The 11110-nt window shown below is 56.8% G+C and overlaps 2 protein-coding genes across 2 annotated transcripts; both read left to right on the plus strand.

Annotated features, from left to right (window-relative positions):
* Nucleotides 1-76: 76 nt before the first annotated feature.
* Nucleotides 77-2056, plus strand: CIAO2B (cytosolic iron-sulfur assembly component 2B). Its single transcript, XM_061173983.1, has 5 exons — nucleotides 77-286; nucleotides 447-526; nucleotides 803-928; nucleotides 1387-1432; nucleotides 1846-2056. The coding sequence occupies exons 1-5, from the start codon at nucleotides 145-147 to the stop codon at nucleotides 1941-1943; spliced, it is 492 nt and encodes a 163-aa protein (XP_061029966.1). The 5' UTR covers nucleotides 77-144; the 3' UTR covers nucleotides 1944-2056.
* A 5182-nt stretch (nucleotides 2057-7238) lies between these two features.
* Nucleotides 7239-10510, plus strand: RRAD (RRAD, Ras related glycolysis inhibitor and calcium channel regulator). Its single transcript, XM_061173099.1, has 5 exons — nucleotides 7239-7374; nucleotides 7592-7976; nucleotides 8644-8717; nucleotides 8844-9048; nucleotides 9860-10510. Exons 2-5 carry the CDS (start codon nucleotides 7607-7609, stop codon nucleotides 10135-10137), a joined length of 927 nt encoding a protein of 308 aa, XP_061029082.1. The 5' UTR covers nucleotides 7239-7374; nucleotides 7592-7606; the 3' UTR covers nucleotides 10138-10510.
* The last annotated feature ends 600 nt before the right edge of the window (nucleotides 10511-11110 follow it).

Genomic DNA, 11110 nt, shown 5'->3' on the forward strand with positions numbered 1-11110 from the left:
TCCACCCAAACCGCAAGCGGCATACCGGCAGAGCCGCGTGTCCCTCGCGTTACCCCGTCGCCACGCCACGCCCCCTTCCTGTTCCCCGGAAATGCACCGTAGGAGCGGAAGCGCCCGCCTACAGTTGCCGGCAGCAGTTCCGCGATGGTGGGCGGCGGCGGAATGGGGGGCGGCCTCCTGGAGAACGCTAACCCCCTCATCTACGAGCGCTCTGGGGAGCGGCCAGTGACCGCGGGCGAGGAGGACGAGCAGGTTCCAGACAGCATCGACGCGCGCGAGATCTTCGATATCCGCCGCTGCTGGGCGCGGGCGGGTTGGAGGGGGCCTGGGAGGTGGTGGGATGAAGTGATGTCCAGTAGTCGGTGGAGCTGTAGTAGGGCCGGGCAATCCCGGAGGGGGCTTCTGAGTGGGCAGAGGCGCAGAGTCCCCTTTCCTTCACTTGCCACATCTGATTCGCTCCATCAATGACCCGGAGCATCCACTGACGCTAGAAGAATTGAACGTAGTAGAGCAAGTCCGGGTTCAGGTGAGTCACTCCCAGCGTCCAGGGGAGCGACTTGGTCGGGAGAGTCAGAAAGGCTCAGCTGTGCACCAGGGGGTTGGCGTTCTTTCAGCTCACGGACTCCTCAGGGGATCTCTGGAACGGGGGTGGGGGGGTGGGGAGGGGTGTGTGTGTGCCCATTTTATGGATGAGGAAACTGAGACCCATACTGGTTAGATGACTTCCCTGAAACAACAAACTAAGAAGAGGGTCTCTGGGCTGGACGGGCCATGACTTCTAACATCCCACCTCTCCAACCAGGTGAGCGACCCCGAGAGCACAGTGGCTGTGGCCTTCACACCCACCATTCCGCACTGCAGTATGGCCACACTTATTGGCCTGTCCATCAAAGTCAAGCTTCTGCGATCCCTTCCCCAGCGTTTCAAGGTAAGGTGGAACTGAGCCCTGGGGGTGGGGCAGGCATGAGTGTCTGCTACTGAGGAGGACATGGAGAGCATGAACTTGAACATCAGAGTGAGATCTGGAAGGATCCCAGCTAGCAGAGATGAAACTGGGAGGAGGCTTTCCAATTGGATGGGACAAGAATAAAGATCCAAGCTGGAAAATGCAGAAAAGTAGTGAGGAGTGTGGCAGGAAGGGCAGTAGGGAGCTGTAGATAAGTTTGGAGCAGGGATGGGGCGCAGGTGGGCCTTTAAGTCAGTAGCAATTAGCCAGTCCTTTGGGTAGAGATGGAATGGCTGTGAGTGGGTTTGGGGTGTAATGGAAGGGCCGGAGTCCAGAGGCATGATTAGGAAGAAGGATCAGCTGGAGGTGGTGAGTGGGGAGAGGGGAAAAGGGGGTAGACAGGTATGTGAGTGCTCAGGCCCCACCTATCTCCCTCCCAGCTGGACGTGCACATTACACCAGGGACCCATGCCTCGGAGCATGCAGGTAAGTGTGGGCTGGTGTTGAGGCATTAGCCCGGAGGCTCCCCGCTTGCCATGGTGGTCTGTAGGGCAAGATTAGGGGGAGGGTTGGGGGTTTGGCACTAGGTGGGTGACTCCTCAGTGGAGGTGGCAGCCTAGAGCTAAGCTGGCCTGACTTGAGTCTCCTGTGTTTACCATGTTCTCCCACTCCTGCCCTCTCCCTCTCCTAAGTACACAGGACCAGGGTTGTCAGGCTTTACGGTATAGGAAGCAGACATGTATGGCCAGGTGGGAAGGGGTCACAGGAAGGTGGGGTAGTTGTGGGCTCAGGTGGTTGGGGTAGCCTGACCAAGGTTTGGGATCCTGGGAAGGCGGCGACAGGAGGGCTTTGTTGGTGGGGGTATAAATATATTTCACCACTCTCTCCTTTCCACCCAGTGAACAAGCAGCTTGCGGATAAAGAGCGGGTGGCAGCCGCCCTAGAGAACACCCACCTGCTGGAGGTTGTGAACCAGTGCCTATCAGCCCGCTCCTGAGCCTGAATTTTTGCTCCCAGCCCCACGCAGGGCTCATGGCCTTGTTTTATTGAACCACTGACAATAAGAAACTAACATTTTGCATTTTGTAATAAACCCTTAATTTATATTCATTTCCCAGCATGCCTGAGAGTCTTTCATCTCAGTGGGGGTCACTCCGGGTTTGGGATAGGGGTGGTAGTGACTGCCTATACAGGCTGGGTCGATGAGGTTTGGTTAATTTTTTAAATTTCTCCCAATGGTTTGATTAGGAAAAGTTGCAAGTATGCCAAAAAATTGAAAGAATAATGTAGTGAACACTTTTGTATACCCACCACCTAGATTTAACAGTTGTTAACATGTTGCAGCTTTGGTTTTATTTATGTGTGTGTAGAATATAAATAGACTTGAAAGTAAGCTGCAGACACATGACCCTTCACTTCTCAGTACTTCATCCTGTGTCTCCCAAGAATAAGCCTGTAACCACAGTGCTGTTATTTGGCCCCTAAATGAACAATTCTCTGACACGAACATCTAATATCCAGGCATGTATGAATTTCTCCCAAAATGTCATTCATAGTTGTTTTTTAAGTCAGGCTCCAGTCAAGTTTCGTGTATCGCATTTGGTTGTCATCTCTCTTTAGCCTCTTCTAGAACTGTCTCCCTGCCTCCCTACCTTTTAATCTTTCTTGACACTATTTTGAAAAGCCCAGGTGAGTTGTCCTGGAGAAGTCCCACAGTCTGATTTGTTGTTTTGTCTGCTGTGTTTCCTATAAACTAGAAGTTGGTCGAGTTCAGGTTTGAGTTGACTAGCGAGAACCTTGCCCAGGAGTGTTGTATGTATCCTTAGCATCCACCAGTAGCTGTGTGATGCCAGCTTGTCCCCACTGTTGGTGATGCTCAGTTTGGTCCCCTGGTCAGGGCAGTGCCAGCAGATTTCTCTGCTGAAAGCCATCTGAAGCACTGTCTCCACCAGCAGCCTGGGAAATCTGTGTCACCCCAGGTGCTCAGGTCTGGGGCCTCTGCCTCGCCCAGCACAGTTGGTCACCAGGATAGACCGTGGGGCTTAGACCTCGGATCAGCCAGTCAGGAGTCATAATGTCACAATTCCCTGCCTGCATTTCCTTCTCTGAGGAAAAATGTGGATATTAAGAAGACTTGCCCACCTGGTGGGCAGAGGCCTCAGCAGGGAACCTGGCCGCTTGGCAAATCTGTTCTTGGGGGCCTTCTGACAATATTGGACCTGTCCTGAGAGTGGGCATTGGCCGAAGGTTTTATATATACTATCTAGTCAGTCAGTCCTCAAGCCAGCCCTGTGTGGCAGTTGCTATTCTTTATCATCTCTGTTTTGCAGATGAGGAAAGAAGCTTCTAGAATAAGTAACTGACTCCCCAAGACCACCAGTTAGGGAGTAGAGGAACCTCAGCTGTTCAGCAGGTACTGCTCAGCTGGCAAGGGGTGCTGTTGCCTGGCTGGAGGGGCCTACGCCTACCTCCAACCCCCACTTCCAGGCGGGAGTAGCTTCGCCACCTCGTGACCAAGATCTGGCTGCTCAGAGGGGTGAAGCCATCGACCCATGTCACCCAGTTTCTTCATGTGTGATGTGGGGAGACACAATAGCTTAGGACTGCTCTGGAGATTTAAAAATGGATCTGGGACCATTTCAGGTGATCTTCCAGGCAGAGTACCTCCCACTTGCACAGATGAAGAAGCTCAGTGCTCCAGAGAGGCAGGAGACCACCCAGGGCCCCGCAGGCCCCAGGGAGCCTCCCCAACCACCAGTACCCAGCTGTAGGCTTTACCACGTGTGTACTTCTGCACTGACAGCCCGATGTGTCTAGGTGTCTGTGGTGTCTGTGTTCAGCTGGGGGTGGGAGGTCACGGGGGAGGCAGGTGTCACTGAGTCATTCAGCTGGCTCTCCTGGCAGCCAGGCCACGGTGGACGAGGATCATCACGCTGCTCATATCCAGCTGGCATATCAGATCGTCCCCTTGTCAGTCTTGACTCATCTGTGCGTGGCCCACAGCTGCCTGCAGGGACACCATTTGTGAATCCTGGGCTAGTGCCTGGGGAACTTTCTGGAATCCCAGCTGCTGTCTGAGAACATGGGGGTGGGAGGGGTGGGGTGAAGTTTTAGGTCCCTGAAGCCCTCCACCAGGGGTGTCTGGCTGTGCTGTTTCTGGCCTGTGACTTCTCAGGCCTCGGTTACCATGTCTACAAAATGGGAACAACAAATCATAGCTGAGTGAGACTGACCCAGAGATTAGATGACATGTACGAACAGGCCCAGCTATGTCCATTTTTGCTCATCATCATTCCCAAAGCACAAAGGCCTGGCACACAGTAGTAGGTACTTAGTACAGGTCAGTGGAATGAATGAATTGAGACCTAGAACAGAACAGAAGAACTGGGGCGTGGGAGCTGTGTTGTAAGGAGGGCTGGGAATACTGAAATCCAGCCAAGTTGCCTTTGCAGCATTTTGCTACCCGAAGGGAAGGGGAAGGGCATGGGGTCCCACAGATGAAAGGTGGGTATGGGGGAGAGGGGAGAGGTATCTGCATCTGCCCCTCTCCTGGGCAGACCACCATTCTGGAGAGAATGGAGCAGGAGCAGGAGCAGGAAAGAAGAAGCAGGAGAGGGCCCACGGATTCACTCAACCTGTCCTGTCCAACTAAGGGTGATAATAAAAGTGTTCATATCGAGATATTACTATAGGCCAGACATGTGCCAACCACCTTACCTCTACATTTTGTGTTATTTATATCTTATAACAACCCCCATGAAGACATTATCCCTGTTCTACACAAGCGGGGACTGAGGCTCAGCCAAGCTAAACGGGCAGAGGTGAAACAGCTAGTAAGGTGCAGAGCTGGGATTTGAAGGCTGGGCTATCCTAGGGGTATTCAAGCCTCAGTTTGCTCCTTCTGGGCAGCCAAGCTCAGCCCAGAGAACTGAGAGGACCAGGAGTTGGGAATGGGGGTGTTTCAAGGTCATGTCCTGGTATGGTTCCCTGGGCCCCTGGCCATACCGATGCTTGTGGTGGGTCTGGCCTGTTGCAGAATGCTTGGGGCCTGAGTGGCCCAATGTGGATGCAGTTCCCTTGGCAATGAGGAAACATTGCTGAGGTCAAGAGCTTAGATTATCAGAGGGGAAACCCAGCCCTAATTCCTTGCATGGCTCCCTGCTTGGAAGGACCACAGCTACCCCCCACACCCACCCTCTGTTGGACATCCAGGGGCTCTTGTCAGCAGCAAGGTCATGTGTAAGGTGGTTAGGAGGGGCCATAAGCAGCCCAGCAGCGTTCCTGATGGGAAGTAGTTTGCTGGCTCTTAAGACTTTCGTTCCTTTTGTTTTGTTTTGTTGTTTTTTAATTTTTTGGCCGTGCCACAGGGCATGTGGGATCTTAGTTCCCCAATCGGGGATCGAACCCGTGCCCCCTGCACAGGAAGCACAAGGTCTTAACCACTGGACCGCCAGGGAAGTCCCAAGACTTTCATTCTTTGACAGTAGGCTCAACCCATGACTCCCTCTTCCTTCTGGATCTCGTCCAGGAAGCTAGAGCCAACATGGGATTGCCTAGGCCTCCAAGACCCCCCAGGCCATGTGAAGAACACAAATAGATAGATCACCCCTCAGTCCAGGCCTTGCCTAACTTTGAGGACCTCAAGTACCAGAGGGGCCTGCATGAACCCTCTAACACTTACCTAGCCAGGCCCTCCTCATTCCAAGGCCCTCTCAGATGTTGCCAAGGAAACTGATGCAGCAGTCAGAAGAGACCTGACCCAGGTCTCCATGACAACCTACAGCAGCCCACTAGGATCCATCCATCCGTGATGTCACCTGAGCCCTGAATGGGTGCCCCCCACCCCCACCACACTCATTACAATCATACGTCACTCTAATAGCGGGTCCCTGTCACAAAGTACCTCACAGCATGCCTGTTCCCAGTCTCCACACACCGCAAACATGAGCAAGGCAATTTACAGCTGGCCACCCTGAGGCTGGGAGGGAGGCAAGACCCAGGAGCCTGGAGGCAGATTCAGGAGTAGAACCCAAGCCTCCCCATTACATCTCCTCCCCTCGGTGCCCCAGCGCCCTCCCTGGGTTGAGGAGGCGCTGATCTCCGGGCAGTGGTAGCACCAAGTGGTGGCTAACCCACCCCCACCCCGCTGACCCCATCCCTACTCTACAACTATGCCCCTTCTGAATGGGAGTCTGAACCTCCAGGCCCTGTGTGTGCCCTGAACTGCAGGCGCAGTCTGAGACTAAAGGGAAGGAAGGAGACATTGCAGACTCAGAGTGGCTGGAGCTGGACCTGACCCTGGTCTAGTCCCACCCCTATCCGCTCCTGCTGGTATCTGACACCTGTCTGCCAGGATTTCCCCAACTTTGGGCAACCTCCAGGCCAGGAGCAGAATGACCAGGGCCAGGTATTTTTAGCAGAGTTACTGGCAGCTGCCTGGAGGGTGCTGAGGGGGAGGTGGTGCTGACTTCATCCTTTTCCTTCTCTGGGCCTGTATTCCCTCCCCAAGGTTCAAGCTGCCCCTCTACCTGCACCACACTGCCAGCGGGCCTCCCCTTCCTTGCCCCCTCCCCCAAACAGCTCTCCAAGGGCCCCCAGGGGCTCAGGTGTCACTAACTCTCATCCTGAAGGGCAGGCTCATCAGGTGGAATCTTCAACTGCCAAGGGCAGGGATGAGAGTGGGAAGGACCTGGTGCTGAGGTTAGAAGCCTGGATTTAGGCCCCCTAAATTCTAGCTCAGATACCAGCGGGTGGGGAACGGGTGTCATGGGCAGTGAAGGGTGAAGTCTGTCCGACCTGTAAGTGGTCTGCTTGCTTGGGTGACAGGCCAGGACTGGGAGAGAGGGAAAGGAGAAATCACTTTTAAAGGGCCAGACCTCAATTCTTCCCTAGTGGGGACTTGGCACACTTGGCTGGTCGGGGCTTTCCCCCTGGCCCCCACCCGTGGTGGCACCCTCCACCTCCATCGCCCTCCTCCGCACCATTCACGTGCTCCCTTTCCTTCTCCCTTTTCCCCCGCCCTCGCCCCCCCCCCGCCACACACACACACACACACACACACACACACACACACTCACTCACACACACACACACTCAGACCGGGCTGTTGTCTGCGGAGTCTGCCCCTGCCCCGCCCTGGCGGGTGAGGCGGGGGCTGGGTGGGTGTGAGGTCCTAGGAGGAGGGCGGGGGATCCCCCTCGGGAGAGGGGGACGGACACGTCAGCCCCCGGACAGCGCAGCCCGGGGCGAGCGCGGGGGTGGCGGCGGGGGCGGGCAGAGGCTTAAATAGGCGGCTCTGGAGCCCGGACCCAGTGCGGACCGAGAAGGCAGCGGCTGCGACAGCGTCGAGTGTCCGAGCCTGGGTCTGCGAGTGGATTGTATGCAAGCCCGGGACCTACCCAGTCCTGACCGTGTCCGTGTGTGAGTGGGTGAGTGTCCTGGCAGAGCGGGGTGGGGGTGGTCTCACCGTCTGGGATGAACGAGTCAGGAGGATGGGTCACAAGTCAGGGCGCAAGGACCTTCTGCGGCATGTCCTGGGCCCCGAGCATCTTTCTTGACCCGTGGTCGGGCAGGCGCGTCCCGGGTCCAGCTTCGCACTCCATCTCCACCGCGGCTCACGCGGCCCTCTGGATTCCCGTTCCCCAGACGGCGTCCGACGCGATGACTCTGAATGGCGGCGGCAGCGGAGCGGGCGGGAGCCGCGGTGGGGGCCGCGACCGCGAGCGCCGTCGGGGCAGCACACCCTGGGGCCCGGCGCCCCCGCTGCACCGCCGGAGCATGCCTGTGGACGAGCGCGACCTGCAGGCGGCGCTGGCTCCGGGAGCTCTGACAACGGCCGAGTCCGGGACGGGGGCCCAGGGTCCGAGGCTGGACTGGCCCGAGGGCTCCTCCGACTCGCTCAGCTCAGGAGGCAGCGATTCAGACGAGAGCGTTTACAAGGTGCTGCTGCTGGGGGCGCCTGGCGTCGGCAAGAGTGCTCTGGCGCGCATCTTCGGTGGTATAGAGGACGGGCCTGAAGCAGAGGCCGCAGGTGAGGGGCTGGGAGGGACTGTTCAAGGGCGCGGCGAGCACAGGGTTAGGACTGGGATTTACAGGACTGGGGACCAGGATTAAAAGCAGCAGATAACAACGGGATTCTGAAGGCACTTTGAGAATCTGCTTCTACCTACCGCTTTCACAGATGGGGAAACTAAGGGAGAAGGTACCCCAGCCCTTAGTAGGAAAAGAAGTGCTTAGAGTAGAAGGCCCAGGGCATACGATTAATTACTCTGTAGTCTGGGGGCAGGATATCCCTCCCTGCCAGGACTGGCAAGAACCCAGCCAGAGGGAGTTTCTAGGAGAGGAGTCCTAGGTAACCAAGGTCCCCAGGGGATGTCTGTTCTAACTCAGGCCACTGTGGTCAGAACCACCCTGGGTCTCAGGCAACAGGAGGGCAGGGAGCACAGGAGTGGCTACGCAGGACATTGCTAGCTTGGCGAAGGGGTGCCTAGGTGGGGGCCAGGCACACCGTGCCCTCCAACCCCCCCTTTCTCAGCCCTGTCACTTCTGTTGCTACATAGCAGCCATCAGTGGAGGAGAAGGTTAGGAGGGCTCTGGGGAGGAGTTGAAGGGTGTGGCCAGAACAGGAAACCTGGTGTATTGGAGGAGGGGGGCTCTTAGCAGCCAGCAGGTAACCCGACTACTGGTCTCCTGCCTAGGGCACACGTATGATCGCTCCATCATGGTGGATGGAGAAGAGGCAGCGCTCATGGTCTATGACATTTGGGAGCAGGTAAGATGCAGGCTGAGACCAGGGCAGGGTGGGAGGGGTGAGCTGGGGGTAGGGACCTGCGGGGAGTGACAGCCTTGTAGCTGGGGCGTGAGGACTATTGGGTAAATATGTGTCTGTGTTCCCTAGGATGGGGGCCGCTGGCTACCTGGCCACTGCATGGCCATGGGAGATGCATACGTCATCGTGTATTCAGTGACAGACAAGGACAGCTTTGAGAAGGCCTCAGAGCTTCGGGTCCAGCTGCGGAGGGCGCGGCAGACAGACGACGTGCCCATCATCCTAGTGGGCAACAAGAGCGACCTGGTGCGCTCTCGTGAGGTCTCCTTGGATGGTGAGCAGGGAGTGGGTCAGAAAGGGAGGGAGATCCTGGCTGGGCTGTGGTCCACTCAGCCTTGACTCAGCTCGAGTCCCTGGGGACCATCAGTGGCTAAAAATGTTTAGGAAGAAAACTCAGGGAGAGCGGGGAGAGCTTCTGCCCTCCCACAGGACTCCCAAAGACCTGAGTGCTGGGGAAAGGACCAAATGAGCTAGGGGAGGTGAAGGCTGCTGGGCGCTGAGCTGGGCCACCTCAGAGCCCTCCTTTTCTGTCCTCTTTGTCCCTGGCCTGGCATATGAGGGGTGAGGAGAGTGCAGGGAATCAGGCCAGGAGTTCAGAGCCTGGATTCCAGGCCAGGGCCAGTCTCAGCGTAGTCTTGCCCTTGGGGAGCAGCCCCCTCTTGGGCTCAGCATCATCCTCTGTGGTCCCCAGACCTGAGCCCCGCAGAGGAACCAGCCGTGACTTGGTGATGTCCCCCCTATTCTACCCATCATTCATCATGATATAACATCAAGCCATAAAACACCAAGCTGTTCAACAAAGTTTTCATTTTGTTGACAACTACAGCACTTCCATTTAAATATCAAACTTCAAATTATTTCAATAAACGAGTCTCCTTTTGTGGGCCTTTGTGAGCTCCTTAAACGTGGACACGCTCTGCCAGTTGGGTGACCCAGTGATGCCTGGGCCCCTCTGTACAGGAGCTGGGGTCGTTGTGTTTCTGGGGAAGACCCAGGGATGTGGTAGCTGCCATGGGGTGGCCAGGGTTTTGAGTGGGCCACCCACCCTTTGTTTATTGACGTGTGCCTGTCCCCACCCACACCAGAGGGCCGGGCCTGTGCCGTCGTCTTCGACTGCAAGTTTATTGAGACGTCGGCTGCGCTGCACCACAATGTCCAGGCGCTGTTTGAGGGTGTCGTGCGCCAGATACGCCTGCGCAGGGACAGCAAAGAGGCCAACGCACGTCGGCAAGCGGGTTCTCGGCGGCGAGAGAGCCTTGGCAAGAAGGCGAAGCGCTTCCTGGGCCGCATCGTCGCTCGAAACAGCCGCAAGATGGCCTTGCGTGCCAAGTCCAAGTCCTGCCACGACCTCTCCGTGCTCTAGGCCCTGGGGCACTCACTGTATTGTGCAGACAGATGGGCAGATTGGTGGGCTGGCCCAGCCAACCGCCCAAGGTGCCCCAGGGCTGGCTCAGACTCTGGGTATCCCCCACCTCATGGTCATGGACAGAGAGACAGTGCTGCCCAGGGAGGTGGCTCCCAGTGGCCGTCAAGGGCTGGGCCCACAGAGATGCCTGTGCAGGCCCATGTGCGTCCCAAGCAGCAGCCTGAGCCCAGCCTGTGGAACAGGCCTATGAGTGGGGAGAGGACTCTGCCTTTCTCTACACGCGTGGTGTGCATGCCCTGGAGGGAGGCTGTTCAGTGCAGTGGCTATTTGTTTACATGCAGATTTTTGTAATAAAGACTATTTCCTGATAGGTCAGGGCTGTTGACTCTGTGTTTCCTTTGATTCGGGGGCTGCAGGAGCAGGAAGGGTTCCTGAAGTTGAGGAACCTACAAGGCTGGTTCCTGAAGCTGCCCCACCCTAGTGTGTGGCCTTGACTATTCTAATGTTTGGGCCCAGATATAGCCAGCTGGGTCAGAGGGGCAGGTGTGGGTGGGGGCCTGGTTGGGGAGTCCAAGCAGCAGGAAGAGACATGAATCCCACCCAGCCTGTTATCCAGATTCTTCTGAGCTGGAGCCTGGCATTGCCTAGCTGATCAAAGGCTCAGTTACCCCACTGTATGTAAGGGAAATTGAGGCTGCCCAAGGGACCACGTCCTGCCCCAGGTGTCATGGCCAAACAAGAACCCTGGGTCTGGCTCCTGGGCGGGTGTCTCTGCCCTGCTCCCTCCTGAGGGGCTGGAAATCTGCTGAGGTGGAGTGGCTGTGGAAGACTTCTGAGACTCCCTGGCTGGAGAAGGAGGCAGCTGGTTTGTTAAGGCTGCGATGAGGAAGGCACATTCAGGCGGACTTGAGTCCGCATGTCTCCCCACCTCCCAGCTGAGGCTGGGCTACTGGGAAGGGGGTGGGAGGGG

This window comes from Eubalaena glacialis, chromosome 18, assembly GCF_028564815.1.
Source record: "Eubalaena glacialis isolate mEubGla1 chromosome 18, mEubGla1.1.hap2.+ XY, whole genome shotgun sequence".
Taxonomy (NCBI): Eukaryota; Metazoa; Chordata; class Mammalia; order Artiodactyla; family Balaenidae; genus Eubalaena; species Eubalaena glacialis.